Genomic DNA, 18,596 nt, shown 5'->3' with positions numbered 1-18,596 from the left:
TGTTGATAAGGAGACGTAATGTAAGATAGCTGTTCTTTTTGCTGTTTTCTTCAACTTGCCAAAGTTGAAGGACTCATTCCTGTACAGGCAGTTCCCTCTGTACCTGAATTAGTTCCACTGTAGAATGTGTTCTTCTACATTGGCCAGGCTGCTTTGGTGTGTAATCCAGTTTGTCTTGCTGCTACCCTGTGTCATATGGGGATTAACAGGACAGAGTGATTCCACTAATAGTATGTCAGTCAAAGAACCTTTTGAGTCAAGGGAGTAAAAAGATCTTGATGCATCGGAACAAATCAGTGTGAAACTGTGTGCTTTAAGGGTATTGAGTGTCCTTCCTACCAGTACAAAAGCCCAAAACTGTGATTTGGCCAGAATCAGAATCACAGAAGTCTTGTAGACTAAACTACAATCTTTCAGCCACAGTCCTTGGTCTAATTGGCCTTGTCCAAAAGTAAGTGTTCATTTTTTAATCAAAACTAAACCATAATTTGGTATGTCTTGATTACTCTGCAATTAAACTCCAAAAGATAGGCAACTGTATTTCCCTGGCCCCTCTACTCAGCTCTGCAAATACTTACACAAAGACATTCTGGCCAGAGTTTTTCATCCTACCCTTAGGTAGGGCCATCCTACCCTTCCTTTCCCCAGTCCATAAGAGCAAAATGAAAACTCTAAGGCTGTAGCATAAGTAAGGTTTCAACATCAGTCTATGAAGTCTTTTTCAGTCCTTTGGACTTGAAGGACTTGCCATTTGTCAATTCTCATGCATTATCTTGTGCAAAGAGTAAAGAATACTCTTTGCCTTCTCTTCTCTTGCTGTATTAGTTTTTATAAACTGTTAATCAAGTAGTTGATTACAGAAATAAATCATTTTCTTTGAGCTGCAAGTGGGTGGACAAGATGAGGCCATGAGCTGCTTTTCAATATGCACACTGAGCTTCAAACAGAAGATGATAGGGACCAGTCTGACTGAGGCAAATTCTTCCTGAAATCTATTCCCAAACTGAATATGTAGTCCAAATATTTCTTCTTTTGCAAACATCTGAAACAATCTGTCGGTTATGCTAAAAACAATTTCGTTCTGAGGAGGGTGTGAGTATATTAAATGTTGGCCATACTGTCCTTCTCTTCCTTCTCCCCCCCTTTTCTTTTTGTAGGTCCTGGAAATGATGGGATCATGGTAATCTGGAAAGACAACTTTGACTCCCTCTACAGTGAAGTGGCTGAGCTTGGCAGGTGCGTTCTGCATGCTGATCACCAAAGTTGTGTTATGTCAAAATATGAACTTCTCGTTCAAATAATTAAATTCTCTTTGAATAATACTTATTAAATGAGCCTATAAGGCCAGAATTACATTAGATTAAATAGAAATGAAGAAGCAGAAAAAAAATCTTACCAGCACTAGATGGCACCGCATAAGCAGAACATATTTAGGTTGAAGTGGTATCATAGATGACGGGATGTGTTTTTCAAATACTTTGGAAAGCTACATAGTCTTTTTGCTTTTTTTCCTTTTTTGCTTTTTTTGCTTTTTTGCTTTTTTTCCTTTTTTGCTTTTTTTCCTTTTTTGCTTTTTCTCCTTTTTTGCTTTTTCTCCTTTTTTGCTTTTTCTCCTTTTTTGCTTTTTCTCCTTTTTTCCTTTTTTTTAAGCATGCCTTAAAATGACTGGCGCTGCTTCTCTTGTGAAGCACTCCTAAACCATTTTATTGAGGATATGAAAATTACAGACAGAAAATATCTGAAAATGAGCAAAAAGCAAAATTAAGTCACATAGAATGTGTATTTGTCCGGCTGAATTATGACCTTTGAAAGCTGCAAATGTGATAAAACAGATCTGTATTAGAAGCTAATTGTTTATACAGACACATTTTGTAGAAGATGAATGCACTTAAAACTCTCGTTTATGTCCAGAAAATGCTCTGTAAGGGTAGCTTATTAGAAATCTAAAATTAGATCTCTCTCAGGATAGCTTTCAAGGTAAAAGTATGTTCTTATTGTATCTCTTAGTTAATTCTTTCCTTTCAATATTATATTCCAGGGGCAGATTTTCTGTCGTTAAGAAGTGTGACCAGAAGGGAACCAAGCGAGCAGTAGCCACTAAGTTTGTGAATAAGAAGTTGATGAAGCGAGACCAGGTTACCCATGAACTTGGAGTCATGCAGAATCTCCAGCATCCCCAGCTCATTGGCCTTCTCGATACCTTTGAGACCTCCACCAACTACATACTAGTGTTAGAAATGTGTGTGGACCATAATGTTATCCATAAAATAACCTATACAGCTGACTTTCTGGGGCTTTTATAGTGGTTTATGAATAAGGAACATTAGGGTTTCACTTTAAAGTGAGCTTTAAGGTTTGAAGACACCTAAATAAAAGATTGTGGTTGTCTAATGCTGTTATTAAAATGTTGAGTTTAATAATATACTGAGAAGGAAACAAGTTGATGTATTAAACTGATATATAAGTGATTATCTCAGTCTGAAGGTCCAGAAATTATTTTATATCAAGCTATTGCACAAGTGAATTAGGAATGTTGTGATGTGGTAGTTCGACACCAAATCTCCTCTTCATACCATAGTCCTCTGTCTTCCAGGTGCTGCAGGCTATGGTTATTCCTGTAGTCTATAGCAGGACATCTCTAGTCTTTCAGTCTGGCTAAAAAACTGTATTTCTGTCTTTCCTTCTCTGCCTTCACCCTCTGTTCCCACTTCCGAATTAGTTCTCTTTATTTTGTAGGTGCAGATCAGCTGCAGGTGACCTAGAACATTTTCACTAGCAGTCAGGAAAAATAGGTGATCAAGCAACAACAGCCAAACATCAGAAAGTGAGGATGACTTGATGTAGTTGTGGTTTTTGAGGGACACTTGCCTTGAATGTTTTTCTGTGTAATTTTCAAAACAGGTTTTTCTTTCAGTTCTGATATCTGGGTTAATCCAAAATATAACCCTTGTCATTCCAATAGGGCTGACCAGGGTCGCCTTCTAGACTACGTCGTGCGATGGGGAAACCTCACAGAAGGGAAGATCAGACTCTACCTGGGAGAGATTCTGGAAGCTGTGCAGTATCTTCACAACTGCAGAATAGCACATTTGGACCTAAAGGTGAGGAGCGAATGTGATTCCTGGCAGTGTCTGCCATTCCAGGCATAAAAACCTTCCTCTTCTGGGAGACTGGCAGCTGGGAACATAGAGCTATGAATTGCTTTCAGACTGTATGAAGGGTATGTGGTGGGCCTCCATCCCCAAATGTTTAGATCACTCATAGCCAGCGAAGCAGAAGTTTTAAATTCCCTGTGCTTTCTTCCTGAAGTTTACTGGTTCTGTGTGGTCTTTTGTGCTGGAAATAACCGCTGGCGGGAACACTTTTGTTTGATTTTTATTTACTTACTCATTTATTTATTTACTTTCTGAGAAACTTGCAGCAGAAATCAATTTCTTTCTCAAGAAGCACAGAGTTTGTGGAAGAGATCACTTTTCTTCTCTTCCTGCAAATCTGTTTCTCATCTTTGCAATTTGACAGCTCTGATATCTGTGTGAATGGTACCTCTTTGGGCCTTTGTTCAACCCTTCGAATTCTACTTGAACCACAAGGGTTTGATGCATTCTAGTAATAGGAAAAGCTATATAAGAAGTTCTTAATGTGAATATTAATTAAAAACTTATTCTTTACACTTTTTTTCCCCACCTGTATTTGAATAATAAGGAATTTTAGCATTGAGAAGTCATCTTTCTGGGCAGGGTCTCTTTAGCCAAAAGGCGTCATGGTGAGAAAAAGCAAAAGGAGCATCTTCCCTCCACACACTTCTGTTTTTCATGCAGAACTAGTCTGCACGTCACATAGACACAGAATTTAATTTTTTGTAGTGCTATATGGAGTTCACCCATACTTTTTCCAGTCTCAGGGATCATACAGATGAACTAATTAAAACCAGTAAGTCATTCTTATTTTGCTAAGATTGCAGCTATAGCAGCAGTAGCTTCAGAAATAAAACCATCAAAATAATTCCACTTTCAGCTCACCAATAGTGGGACAGTTCTCTGGAAGCCATGTGCATCCAACAGGATCTGCTGCTGCAGTAGTCTCATTACAGTGCTTGACTACAGCTGCGTTACTTTAAAGAATCACCACGTAAAGCTGAATTCTGTTGAAAACATCATGAAAATTCTGACAAGGTCTCCCGATCTTTAAGTGCAAGGGTTTTGTTGTCTTTGTGTCATAAAGCAAATAGAGCAGTTGCTTTATTCACCCTCTGTTTGAAACTCCTGTGCTTTAAGCTTAAGCTCCCAAACACAGATTCCTGTGAAACTTTGCAGAGCTGTTGTTGTGAACATCTGCAGTACTATCTGGCAGAATTATATTTCCTGTAAAAATTATTGTTGCAACAGCTAAAACACATTAATTGCATACTGTAGTTGGCAAGAAACTGCCTGCTGGTTGGTCTGGGAGAAGCCTTGGTAGGAGTGCCTAGAAGCTTTGCAGACCTGGCCTTGGGCGGTATTCACTCCTCACAGCTTGTAGCTTTTAGTTATGTTCTCGAGCTGACAGCGCTGGCTGGGAAGCAGTAATGTTGGAGCATTGAATGTGTGTTAGACTGACTTGAGAAAAGACATTTTAACTTTTGCTTTTATGTTTTCTAGCCTGAAAATATTTTGGTGGACCAGAGTTCCACTAAGCCAACAATAAAACTGGCTGACTTTGGAGATGCAGTCCAGCTCAATACCACGTATTATATCCACCAGTTACTTGGAAACCCAGAGTTTGCAGCTCCTGAAATTATTCTTGGAAATCCTGTTTCCCTCACTTCAGATGTTTGGAGCATTGGAGTGCTCACATATGTCCTTCTTAGTGGCGTCTCTCCTTTCCTGGATGAAAGCGTAGAGGAAACTTGCCTGAATATTTGCCGCTTAGACTTTAGTTTCCCAGATGACTACTTCAAAGGAGTTAGCCAGAAGGCCAAAGATTTTGTATGCTTCCTACTTCAGGATGACCCAGCTAAGCGTCCCTCGGCTGCACTGGCCCTCCAGGAGCAATGGCTGCAGCTGGGGAATAGCAAAAGTGCTGACAGCATTGACACATCCAGACTGACTTCGTTCATTGAGCGGCGAAAACACCAGAATGATGTTCGACCCATCCGTAGCATTAAAAACTTCTTACAGAGCAGGCTCTTGCCAAGAGTTTGACCTTGCTTGAAGTTCTCTCTCATTCTCTTTCACCTGCCAATCAGATTGGAGATGGACTCCTCCTGCCAATCAATCAGACTGGAGATAGACTCCTCCTGCCAATCAGCTGTTGACTTGAATTGTGAGGAAAGCAAACCCCGAGCCAACCAGCTGCTAGCGAATGTTCGTGTGCAAACGCATTCTGGGGACCCGCGCGGGGTGGCGCGGGGGACTGGCAATGCAGACTTCATTCACTGGGGTGGAGGATGATAGCACTGTACTCTGCAAAAAGCAGTCACAAGCGATACAGTAACAGTATTTTATTCAGGTTTCTGCAAAAAAAAATTAGTTTTTTTAATAAACAAGAGTTGAATTTTGCAAGTGAACTTAACTACCGTTTTCAAGATTTATTCAAGGAAGAAATGCCTATGTTCAAAGCACTGGTGTTAAATAAAAACAAAATCATGCCTGGAGAGGACTCACCAAAATGGCTGCCCATTGATACGGCCTCCATTTATAACATCTGGTTTTCACTTGGTCCTAGAGCTTTCCAGTTGCCTCGCCTGTATGTATCTCACGTAGCAGTGCACTGAGATCAGACTCTGCTTTTAAGTGCATCCAACCTCAAAGTTTTTGCATACAAATAGAATGAATCGTTTTGCTCTGATAAAATGTAGGCCTTACTTGTATATAGACTGTTACCTGCCTTCAGTCTGTAATTTTTTTTTTCTCCCCTCCTCCTCTTATCCTTTTTTCCCCTCGTTCCTAAATGGTGGTATACCACTGTGCGGGTCTTCAGTTTGGGTCAGTACTCACTGTCTCCTTAGAAAAGGACTTTGGGATGGTGCCCAGCTTGCTGACCCGATTGTCGAACAGTATACAGCAGGATGAAATACTGTAAATGCACTCATTTGGGATATTGTTTTCTTTCATATCATGTGCAATGTTGTGGCTTTAACATTTTATGCAACTATTTATGAGGACCTCTGTTGTAACTGTAATAAATATATAGAAAAAGCACATTCTTAGTATGGCGAGCTTTATGGTTTTGTTTGTGTGTTTGGCATTTCTGGGTGGGCAGGGGCAGATGTGTTGTACCACGCTGTCATCATTAGTTTAAGATGAGGGTTAGCATAGAATTTAGTCAAGTTTTAAGGTTAAGAATTGTTTAAAAAAAAAAAAAAAAAAAAAAAAAAGTATATTTGTATCCCAGATCTCAAACTGGGTAAGAAGTAGGGTGACATTTTTTTAAGATTTATTATGACATTCAAAATGCCAAAGTCTGACTTTCCCAGAATCAATCTCAATGCTTACTGCTTTTTAGAATTTTCAAATCTGTGTTTACTTTTTCTGTGAAACGAACAAATGAATTTTGTGCTCTTTGGTGAGGAATCCATTCAGAAAGTAGTAGTCAGATGAGGAGAATCTGACGCATAATGTAATTGTCTTAGTAACTTTTTAAGGTTGAAGTAATATTAACGTGAGCTATTTAAAAAGACAGAGATGGTTTTCTGTGCGTCACGGAGTTCATACGAGTGTGTTGTCATCTGTGTTTGTGTGAAATGCCATATTCAAAGAAACCAAGCCAACATCCCACGGTAGTTAGATATATGGGTCTTAAGCCATAACCTAGCTTGGGTTAGTTTTGAGCTTTGCGGCTTCCACTATATTCTATTTATTCCTTTTTTTGTTGTTGTTTGGTTATTTTTGGGTTTTTTTTTTGGGGGGGGGGGGTTGTTTTTTGGGTTTTTTTGTAAAGCTGTACAGAAACTTTTTTAAAAAAACAACTGACTTCAAAACTGGATGTGTATTCATACCAACCTCATATCATTATGTTTGTGTATTATTTTTCTTTATTGTTTTAGTTAAATTTTTGCTTTATTTTGCATGTATATTTCTTTGTACAGTGACCTTACATGTTTACACAGTATGATGTGATGTAAATATTTTATTTTGCCATCAGTTATTTTGAGAAAAATTAAACATATTTGACATATTTGTCTGATCTCTTGCTTTAAGGAGTTTGAAAGTTTAGATTTGGTTATATTTTAGTTGGGCTCTGTATCTAAAAAGAAAAAAAGTAGATTATTTTATTGCCATAAATTTCATTTTAAATTGCAATGATGTATCTTTCTTTGCTGCCTTACAAAATAATACTAGCCTTTGCTTTAAGTGTTGAGTGCTTTGTACTGTCATTGCTTTTATATAAAACATGCGTAACTCTCTAACTGTGGAAATTCATTATAGTCTTTATTAGCTAGTAGATTTTGACCAGCAGAGTTTTCTCCCAGATGTTCCCAGTTAAAGACCGAAGGATCATATTTCAGTTTAATATTAAACTGGCAAACAGATTTCCCACATCTTTTAGGCATTCCAGATTCATTATGAAGAAAAGTTATTTTCAACAGTAAAGACTTGGGTTTTGTAGCTAACTCTGTTTGCATCCTATAAGGGATGAAGCGGGAAGGTTTTTAACTGTGTGCATTTCTCTCTCTCCCTTTTCTGCTATCATTAAACCATTTGCAGTTCAAAAAGAAGTGGAAGGTCAGGGAACAATGCAGAGTGTTTATGCTTGTTACTGTATTGTATGCATTATTTTTTTACCACTCTTTTCTTTCTGCTATTACCTGTCAAGTGATGAAACAGTGTCTTTATTCCTCACAATTTACTACTCAGAGAGTCAATTGAGAGAGACATTTTACATTGAGAGACAGAGAATATTCAGGAAGGATGTACTGCCAAGGATGAGCTACTGGAAGCTTTTTCCATGACAGGGAAATAGATGGCAACATGCTCCATGGAAGACTCGGTATTCTTGAGTTCTCTAAAATACTTTTTCTTGACTGAAGATACAGTGAACTGGGGAGAAGTTTCCCAAATGCTATGCAGTTATAATGCACCTGAAGGTGTTTTAAATAGCAGAGAGATGTTCTTCCACTCACGTGTAAACAAGAGTGTACTGTTTCTGGCCCTTGCTGTGAGCCCTGTTACTTGGGAAAGCTGACATCTTTTGACAAGGGGAGTTTGAAATAGAACCTGATTTTTGATGCAAGAGCTTCCAGCTGAAGAAAGCTTGAATGGCAGGCTCCTCAACTCAGATCTCTCCTCAAATGCTTTGAAAAGATAATGTATGTATAAGGTCCTTTTGTTTTGATAAATTGTGCAGTCAGGGCTGCAAATGCCACTTGGGCTTAGTTGGGCAGAGTTCTCCTTGACTGTCTGGCACACTACAAACCAGCACCACAGGCTGAGAGAGTGGAAACCAAAAGCATGGTCAAGAGCAGCTGGTATGAGGTTTCTGATGTGGGAACACTGTAGTGCATAGGGAACGGCAGTCAGTATCATAGCTGAAAGGGGGAAAAATAGCCAGGGAGAAGACAGAACACGTCTAAATGTTTCTTTTTTGTAACATACCCCAATCACTTCTTACTGATACTGAGGGGTGACCTAATTAATGTTTATAAATATGTTAAGGGCAAATGTCATGAGGATGGAGCCAGGCTCTTCTCAGTGATGCCCAATGGTAGGACAAGGAGCAATGGGTGTAAGCTGGAGCACAGGAGGTTCCGCTTAAACTTGAGAAGAAACTTCTTACGGTGAGGGTGACAGAGCCCTGGAACAGGCTGCCCAGGGAGGTTGTGGAGTCTCCTTCTCTGGAGACATTTAAAACCCGCCTTGTCACCTTCCTGTGTGCTCTGGTTTAGGTTCCTGCTCCTGCAGGGGGATTGGACTAGATGATCTTTCGAGGTCCCTTCCAATTCCTAACATTCTGTGATTCTGTGATACCAGACTTCAAAGTCAGTGCACGTGTCAGTACTTTTCAAGTGGGGTTTGAGAGTGCAAGAGTTCTCCATTGCATGTTTGATGAACACAGCTTAACTTGTAAACCATTGTGCAACTGCTAAGCGGAAAGCTGGCTCAGTAACATTTCTGTGTTCAGGGAAGTAACCTCTGTTGTCTTCCTGGTGGGCAGAGGCCTAATGCATCCCTGCCTGTGCTCATGAGGAGCAGGATGGGAGAGCCCGATTTTCTCGTGTGAGTATAGACGTCGCTTAACTGTAAGTCATCTTCATTCTCAGGTGGGACTATTCATGTGTTGATGAATAGAAGAAAAAAAGAATTGTTTTTTCTTTCTCCAGGTCCAAAAGCATGTTCAGGCCAGGGTGCAACAGAGATCCTCCAGAATGACACAGCAAAAGCATCTGGCTTCCTGAAAAGATTTCAGTACCTGTGCAAACCTGATTGGTAGTAGAAGATGCCTGAAAATATAACAGTTTGCCCTGTTGTACCATTGGATCTGCCTAATCACTCTGGTTGAATGCCACTTTACATCACATATCTTGCCTGTTTTTACACATCTTTCCTGTGTATTGCTGAAGACCATGTGATCCATGGTTCTTCAGGCTCTCAGACTTTCCCTTCAGTGATGCCAAGATCCACTGAGTATTTCCAGAGTTATGTCACTTAATTTGTTATCTCTCAAGACTGATGGTGAGGGAGTACTTCCTGCTTTGGTGATGGAGTGCTCCCCTGGGATTTGGAGAGTTCTGGGCTCTCTGCTTGCTAGGAAAACTCTAAACTGTGAATCTGTGCTAGTCCCAGTTACAGGAGTTAATGCATCCACTGGTTTGTTCTGGTTTTGTTGCTGTTGTTGGGAGCTTTAGATGCTAGTGGACAGTCCTGGCTGGTTCACACTGATGGAGTGAGAATGTCATAAAACATCATGAAGTGTTAATGGGAGGCTTTTAGGGTGGGGTGTCCTAAGGATAACATGATCACCATCAAAAAGTGCCTGAATGTCAAAATTACTCACTGCTCTTGGAGTTTGACAGAGGCCTCAACTAATTTCTTCCAAGGATCTTTCACAGAGTAAGGCAGGGTGTAAATCTGGTAGTGGTTGCTGCTTTTACCCTGGTTACTGGTTGTGGTTGACAACTGGGGATCTTACCTCAGATCTTTTCAGACCTGCTTGCAAAGACATAAAGCATGCTGTTGTACCCCATCCCACAGCTTGGGTGTTGAATGGTTCTCAAGTCTAAAGTGAATCTAGTCTTTATTTGTCTTTTTGAATGAGGTACTAATTTTTCCAAGTAGACCTGATTTTTCATTTAATGTTTAGCCATTCATTTCCTTTTCAAGACTACCACCTGCTTAGTAGTGTATTACTTTTTAAAATGGAAATATGATATTCTCTATTTAATGAAGTATGGATAGAGTATAAATATTTGATGCATGATAAAGTATAAGGTTGCAATAGGGGTCGGCATCTTTACTGGGGAAGTCAGCTGCTTGCTGTAAAAGGCTCTCTGGTTTCTCTTATCCCACTCTGGGGAATTTTTAGGTGTGAAAATCCTAGCTGAATTCCTTTTACACTGGTGGTCATGATATGGATGCGGCAAATGTCTGAGCTTGTAATAGTTTTACCTTTTGACAAATTTTTTATCTTCCAGGAGCATAACAGAGATTCAGGTCTAATAACTGTTCCTTCTAATGTTGTTTTCTTCAAGGTAACTTATTGGATTATTTTAAGAGCTTATGCTAGGCTAATAGCTGTGTGTTGTTTCTGCCTGGAATCAAGAAATTAATGTCATTGTTTTGGCTATTATCTAGCACATTTTTGTGGTCAAGGGGTTGCTTCATAAGTCACACAAAACTTAAGCTTCTTCCTTTGTTCTGCAGAAACTCAAACCCTTCAGGGCAATCTTCATACATGGTGATTGCTAAAACTAGATGATCTAATGGTGTGACCCTGGGGAATTACTCCCGCGGGTTAGCTGGCAGTTTCATGACCTGCAACAAGACTGTCAAGGTAGATCCACTAACTTTGGTGACAACATTCTTCTCTACAACTCAGACCATAGCGGTGAAAAATGTCCTTGTGGTTTGCAGAGTCATTGTTGGGGAGTTGCATTTGCACAAGGGCAATACACTGTTCCCCAGTTTCCATGTATGATGCTTCTGTTGCTGCTCGGTTAAAGTCTGGGATAGACATTCAGTTACTCTGTGTATGGTGTTGCCTGGATTTATCACACCATGTGGAGCATGTATGCAGGCACTCACAGAAAAAGAGAACTGCTCATTCACTTGCATGTTTTAAAACAAAAAATTCTCCGTATGTTGCTGTTTCACCAACTACCTTACTTCTGACAGATCATCAGATGTGAAGAAATGAAGGATAATTTTCTGTACTGCTAAATTACATTGCCACACATGGATAATTCTGTGCTGTAATAAAGGGTAGCAGCTGCAGTGGAGCGCATGCATGCTGCAAATACTGTAAAAACATGTATGTTTGTGGAAAAGCATATAGATTTCTGCAAGGAATGTTGACTGCAGATACAGTTCTTGGTGACTGCACATACAATTCTTGGTGAGGTTTTTTTTTTTTCCTGAACTCAGGGGTTGCAAACTTAGGTCACACATAAAATTATATTTGCCCTTCCTTTTCTTTTTCTGTAAGCAGAAATATAACAGTGGTGAGTAGAGACATAGGTGATTATTGACATGCACAAAGAAAGGAAGCTTGACTTCCTAGGGCTTTGCCTCAGAGTTAAATTATGTGGTAGTTCATGGGAAAGAAATTAAGGCTTTTCCCAAATCTGAGTTCCTCATGGTATTAATGAAATAACAGCATGACCTGATAACAGCATGAGGTTGTTCTGCCTGATGTCTTGGGGAAGCCAGGGGTGCTACACCCAATTCAAGACAGTCAGCAATCCAAAAAGTACTGAGAGAGGCCATGACAGATGGAGACTGGGGAGTAAAAAGACTACAGAGAGAAACAAGTGAAAGACGGCAGGCAAAGACAGAAGGGAGGTGACTGTACATGTCTTACTAGGATGCCAAAGATAGGTTAGCCTCCTTAGTAGGCATGGACAACCTTGGACTTTTAACTGTGCATCTGATCCCCACCACCACCTCAGAGTCTGACCAAGAGAAGCATGGTGCATCTACAGAAACCATGGCATGGCTGCCTGCACATGTTTTGCTTTCTGGTATGGAACTTTACTACAAATATCTGATGTACTTAATGTTATCTTCACACTGATACAATGCTATTTGCTACCTCTTTGTACTGGCTGCAAGTTGTCTGTTACTAGCTCACAATTAGCTTTAGAGAGTGCACTGCCATCCAGCAGTTCAGCCATAAGAAAGACACAGCAGACAACTTTCAACATCTTTCGAGCAGGACGGGAGAAACTGTGAAGACGATGGTAACCCCTGGAGATGGGAAAGAGGAGGATTGGCTTGGAAACATTTTCAAATATGCAAAATAGTAATCAAGATTTTTGCTTGAAGACATATTTCCAGTAACATCAGATAAGCTAACGGGCCTAGTGGAGGCAAGATAAGAGTATACTGAGAATAGATGTCATCCCTTCAACATAGTTCACTGTGCGAGTTAAAAGCATTCCCCTAGAACTATCTGCCACTTGTCTTGGGAGCCAGTATTCCAGAGACTGCAGAGATAAAGTTCAAAGAGAAGAAAATGTCTTTATTTGGTATTTGATAAAGATACTGTAAGTATATTTGAGTAAGATGTTCTGGGATAGTCAGTACATGGCCAACAGGACTATGATTCCTTTTCATCTTCCAAAGGATTTATGGATGGGTAGTGATGGCATTTGTTTGTAAAAGCGAACATCTGTTTCTGTTTGCCTGCTGTGACTTTTCCAGTTGTGCGTGGTAAGTAGTGCAAGTACTTGATTAAAGTTGAATCTTCCTCTTGAGTCTGTAATGTTTGGTTTGACAAATCATCAAGAAACGTATTTTTCTCTGTTAGTCAACTGCAAGAGTTGAGAGAGGTAACCTTTTACAAGACCTAAACACCATCTGTCAGTTTTAAAAAAATAAGGAGGAAATGGTAACACACTTTTCCATTAGTTCAGATGTGAACTGTTCCTGTACTTAAGTGCTCCACAGAAACTCTTTATCTGCTTTACAAATCTATTCCCAGATAACCTGAGTATTTTTTCAAGCAATCTTGCTTTTCTAGTTTATAATTTCTATCACACAGCGGACCCTGATTAGCAAGCAACCGTCGTGATTATATTTGAAGTGGCTTTAAAAAAAAAAAATGAAACCACATGTGCATGCTGTGGAATCTAATAGCATGAAAGTTTCAGTTGAAGTTGTAAAGGGGTTTTTTCAGAGCCTTAGTGTTACTGTCCTGTGTAATGCGGGGTTTTATTTACCATGGTTAAGTTTGCCTGATGTCAAACACTGACTTTTTTGCCTAAGTCCGTCAGAGAAGTTTCAACTTCCATGTTACTTCAGCTTCCCCCTGTGTTGTATTTTAGGGGTGCAAGGGAAAAGCTCTCCAGTTGGGTAAAGGGGCATTAGATGAAGAATACATGTCTGTGTAAATGTTTGAAGTCTTCTATAAAAAGGTAGTATAAAGTTGGGTTGTCTTTTAAGTATCAACAGCTGTGGTACTTCTCTTTTATGCTGTGGTGCTGTCATGGGGCATCTGGCACCCTGTCTTATTGCAGCTATTTCTTGTCATCAAGGCTTTTTTTTTTTTTTTTAACATTTCAGAGTTCCTCCAGCCCCTGGAAGTGCAAATGATGTTATTTCATTGTAGAGAAGTGTTGCACTGAAGGGCATTACCCTTATCAGGGATTGCTGTTCTAATCTTTCTGCTGGAGGACACATGCACTGAAGGGCATTACCCTTATCAGGGATTCTAATCTAATTCTATCTAATCTTTCTGCTGGAGGACACGATCCCCAGAGCTTTGGTGGTACCACTCTGGGGAGCGATGCTGGAGCTGGTATCCCAAAATGTCTACTCATATTTCTTCAGGTTCTTCCCTTCTGTCCATACTTACAGCTTTCCTACGCCACTCTCTGAGAGGGAAGGCAAAAGGGCTCTTTGCTAATTATGGAACAGTTAAGAAGGTCTTTCCTAGCTGCTCTCGGCAGGGCGGGAGGAGCGGGTAGAAATGCTTGTGACAGGAAAAAAGCAGAGGCATAAATGGCATGTCATGAGAGATCTGTGGGAATTTGTGCTGTTCTGCTGACTCCCTGTCTGCAGTTATGGTGACAGACATTAGGCAGGAGGGACGAACACACCATGAGGATGCAGGGATGTACTTGCCACAAGGACACAGCTTCGTGTCTGAAGTACCCTGCGCTAGAAACAAAGTGCTCAGGTGTTGAGAGCAGTTTTGTTGGGAAGGATCTATACACATGGGGATCCAGCACTTAAGCAAGTTATGTGTAAAAAATTGTATGTACTAATGTTGTCACCTTACCGTGTTCCAAAGCACACTGCATGTCCTGGACTCCTTTTGAGGCGACTGAGCAGGCCTTGCATCCCAAATCTGTCATTGCAATGGGTGTACCTCAGCTTCCTGTTTCTAGCAAGACAGCTGACTCCACGCCGTGGAGCTCCTATATAAAAGCAAACTGCTCTAACTGTTTGTGCCAGTGCTGTTTGGCTTAGCAAGGCTTCCTGTTTCTAGCAAGACAGCTGACTCCATGCCGTGGAGCTCCTATATAAAAAGCAAAAACTGCTCTAACCATTTGTGCCAGTGCTGTTTGGCTTAGCAAATCCGTCACAGCAGCTGGGTGATGGAGGCAGGACGGTAGAGGGGTCTCTGCTTCAGTTGCACTGTGAAATCCCAGCCTTGTTTCTGATGAGGATGGCAGCTGGTGAGCGTGTATTTGCCATTCCCTCAGCCATGCTTACTTAGGCTGCTTTTTAAAATGTTTTGATTAATTCCATAAACAAGACAAATCTAATGTTACATTGAGAGCGGGGGAAAAAAGCTTTCAAAAACTATAGGTCCAGGCTGGATGAGACATTGAGCAACCTGGTCTAGTGGAAGGTGTCCCTGCTGATGGCAGGGGGGGTGGAACTACATGATCTTTAAGATCCCTTCCAACCCAAACCATTCTATGATTCTATGTATGGAGACACAGGGTGTTCAGTTTGCAAAACCTGCTACCGTCTGCAGCCTCAACGTTGGCATTTGAGGTCTCCTATTAGTTTGACTATACAAATGTCTCGGCTTCTGCCGAGTTGCTCATTTGCAGCTGACATACAGCCACTTAAAAGTAGTGACTGATTTCTGGCCGAGCTCCATGCTGGACTTTATAATAGCTCTTTGTATTTGTTTATTGAGCACAAATTATTTTATTATTGGGTGTAGCTCTTTATGAAATCTGTCTCCTGGAAATATTGCCAGTGGAAGGAAGTATAACTATATGATATTTACTTTACCATGTTGCTGTTGTAATCAGGCTGTTTGAGTCATACTAGTACATTTTGTGCCAGAGTAATATTTCAAGGTCATTGAGGAAGGACCACTCCTACCTTTGAAAAACACAGTGTAGCAAAGCATAAAGAATCTTGTGCTTGGGTTTTTTCACTTGTAATACACAATTGATGGCAGAATAGCTTCACTGGCAGAAGCTAGAGTTGTATATTTGACAGTTATGTTAGACCTAATAAAAAACGTTAAAAAATAAAGCCCAGTAACATTATGCTTGTGTGACCTGTACAAAGTGCTCCAGCACCTTCTGGAGTAATTTACAGTAGACGAAGAAAGAGGCAGAATACCCTCATCTGACTCAACTTCTTGAAATGTCCTGAAAGTGAGGTGGTTTTGGGACATGAGACACTTGTTAGTAGACCCCAAGAGCAAGGCTCTTCAACGCCTCAGAGCTGAGGATCTATATTTAATAGCAGCAGTGGTTGTATATTCTGTTCCTCATTGGTTTCCTGCTGTGCCTCCGGCATATCGGATTCCTGCCCTCACAAAAATGGAAGTTTAGATGTTCTCCTTTTCACTTCTCCCAGACAATTTGTCATGTATTTATGCTCTCAGTGCTAATACAATTTTATTAACATATGTAGAAACCATTTAAGCTTTTCAAATAACACCTGTGACATACGGATCCAATTATGTGATTGTGTAGTTAATGATCCTTTTAAATTTAAAACTCCCCATAAAAATTCGGTAGCAGCTTCAAGTATCTTCAAACTGTCATCCGGATGTGCCACAGAAAGTAGCATTATTCTGATGTAATGTAAATCCAGATTGTTCAGAGGGAATGATTAAATCTAGAAGTAATTTTGAGGAAATAAAGGCAGAATTCAAGACACAATCCTCAGACTTCTACTTTGTTCTTCTATTGCTACTCAAAATCCACACCTTCCTTCTGTAAAATGGCTGCAAGAAGCTAAAATGAAGCACCAGCTCCTGGACTCCTGTAACTTGTAGCGAGCATGCTTGGTGTTGTCCAGGCTGCTGGGGATGGGTCAGACCTGTGCCATGCTGCAGAGGCTGCTCTGTGCATACCCACAGGTGGCATCTGGGATCTCTGCATCCTGACATGCCGAGGGAACAACAATTCTTGCAGGGCCATGGGATCTTTGGAAATCCTATAAACAACTAAAGCCACAGAGACAAAATTTCTGGGGTGGAAGGTAGGTCCAGGGAAATGCGTATGCATGTATATAGATTTGAGAAGAAGGCATATGGGAACAGCTAGGAAATTTAATTCTTACCTTTGCAGCATGGGCTATTTTAAAAATAAAATGTATGTCATCTACTTGCCAGAAAAGTACAAATCCTAATACATGCAGTCTAAATAGCAGGACGCTGAAAGGGTAAGATCCATTAAAAAAAAATACAGAAAAATAAATGATTGAATCCTTTGGGAGGAAGGTGCTGACAACCCTTGCAAATAGGAGAATTCTGTCTTTATTGTCACTGACTGCAAAGGGAGATGAGAGTGCTGCTTGTCATCACAGCGGGGGCTGTATATTCAGCTGAAGAGTCTCCATTACCATGGTATTTTCAGCATCCCTCAATTTTAATCATGAGGCTTCGCTTTACAGATGGAGAAAGCTTCTTATTTCCTTTCCCCCTTTTTTTAACAGGTGGTAAAAGGATTTGCTGAAGATGTGAAAGATTTTGGCAACTGCAAAAATAGACTTTAATTCTCTCAGTTCCTGTCTGATATCCTAATTAAAAGAAATTAATGTCACCCCTCCTTCTGTGTTGTGAAATATATAGAGAAGTATAGCATATATTAGCTCAGCAGTAGATTTTTTTGACCTGCTACATGAAGAAGCACATATATACATTTAATCTGTCAGGATGGATGGTGATTCTGTGAGGAGACGGGGGGAAATAAAATGGCAAATAGAACCAGGATGTTTATCTTTGCAATTCAGAATAACCAAACTATCAGCTGCACAAAGCGTCTTTCAGAAAGGAACATCTTCTGTTACTGTTTCTATTAATCTAAAAGTCATTTAGATCAATAAGCTGCATTATGAAAGGGGGCATGTACATGCTCAAGCCCTTGTCTCTCCCTGACTTTTCCATCAGCACTGTTGCTCCTTTGTGTACAGGCTGCTGCTCTCTCTTTCTGGCCTCGGTATTTACATCTGTTTCATTTTCCTGCTTGTCACTAAGTTTCCTTCTGAAGAAAGTTTGTTCTTTTCACTGATGGCATTTGATGTTTTGGGTTGGGGTGACTCCTTCCTCCAAAAAGAAAGAGCTCTTTTCTTCCCCTTAGTGATCCTGTTTTGCTGTTTCAGTACAAAACAAGCCATTGCAGATGACTGCTGCTGTTCTGAGTGGAGGTGGCAGAAAGTGGCTTGCTCTTCCTCCTTCAGAAGAGAAGCCCAGGGAAGGGGGAGCTCTGATCTTCAGTTCTGCAGCCTCAGTGAGTGAGTCACTCACAGCAACCAGGTCTTAAAATGCTTACTTTGATTTTCTGCTACCCACTTTTGACAGCAAAACATAAATATTTAGTCACTGTTGCAAAACCAGGCACTGACATGAGACACCAAAAAAAAAAAAAAAGGCAAGCAAGTGTCTACGAATTGGCCAGGTCTCATTTCTTCTGGCAGTAACGTCTTACAGCCTGAAGGAGAAACAGCTGCATTCTGAGTCTTTGCATCTTGATTTCTAAAGAAAAAGAAGCCATAATATGGACTCTTATTCCAAGTATAAAGTATCTGATTTACAAAGAACTGTCCAAAAGCAAGGCCATCACAGATTTTCTAACAGGGTTTCCTTTTCCCAAAGATGTTGTTCCTCTGTGCCCAAGCCCAGGCACAGGAGGCAATTCTGCACTAACAACTTGCTTGATGCTTCCAAAATCCTAATCTGTCCAGAAATCACATTGTATTGATGCTAGTCCCAGTATTAGTCTTCAGAACGAAAAGGACAGCCTGTTGACCCACTAAGTAATGCATTGTGCACCTGCATAGGACAGCACCTCTCCTGCCCCGAACCTCTTGGCTGCAGCAGAAAGTTGCCAATGTTAAGGATAATAGTTCCTAAAAGGGTGATTTTCTTCCAGCTAGCAGACAAGAGAGTAGGACAACTTCACAGAGTCACAGAATCATAGGGGTTGGAAGGGACCTCAGGAGATCATCTAGTCCAACCCTCCTGCCAAAGCAGGTTCCCTA

At 40.5% G+C, this 18,596-nt stretch overlaps 1 protein-coding gene across 1 annotated transcript in view; it reads left to right on the top strand.

Annotated features, from left to right (window-relative positions):
- Window positions 1-6,190, top strand: part of LOC104521114 (triple functional domain protein) — a gene marked incomplete at its 5' end in the record, with an annotated part of 134,226 nt that extends 128,036 nt beyond the window's left edge. The window contains 4 exons of the mRNA XM_010163014.2: window positions 1,158-1,236; window positions 2,039-2,239; window positions 2,963-3,101; window positions 4,638-6,190. Of these exons, the coding sequence (XP_010161316.1) occupies window positions 1,158-1,236; window positions 2,039-2,239; window positions 2,963-3,101; window positions 4,638-5,180 (962 nt within the window). The remainder of the gene's footprint in view (window positions 1-1,157; window positions 1,237-2,038; window positions 2,240-2,962; window positions 3,102-4,637) is intronic.
- Window positions 6,191-18,596: the final 12,406 nt, after the last annotated feature.

This window comes from Antrostomus carolinensis, unplaced genomic scaffold (assembly GCF_000700745.2).
Source record: "Antrostomus carolinensis isolate BGI_N321 unplaced genomic scaffold, ASM70074v2 scaffold4552, whole genome shotgun sequence".
In the NCBI taxonomy this organism is placed as follows: Eukaryota; Metazoa; Chordata; class Aves; order Caprimulgiformes; family Caprimulgidae; genus Antrostomus; species Antrostomus carolinensis.
Note: the sequence above shows the minus strand (reverse complement) of the source record. Positions and strands in the feature narration are given on the sequence as shown.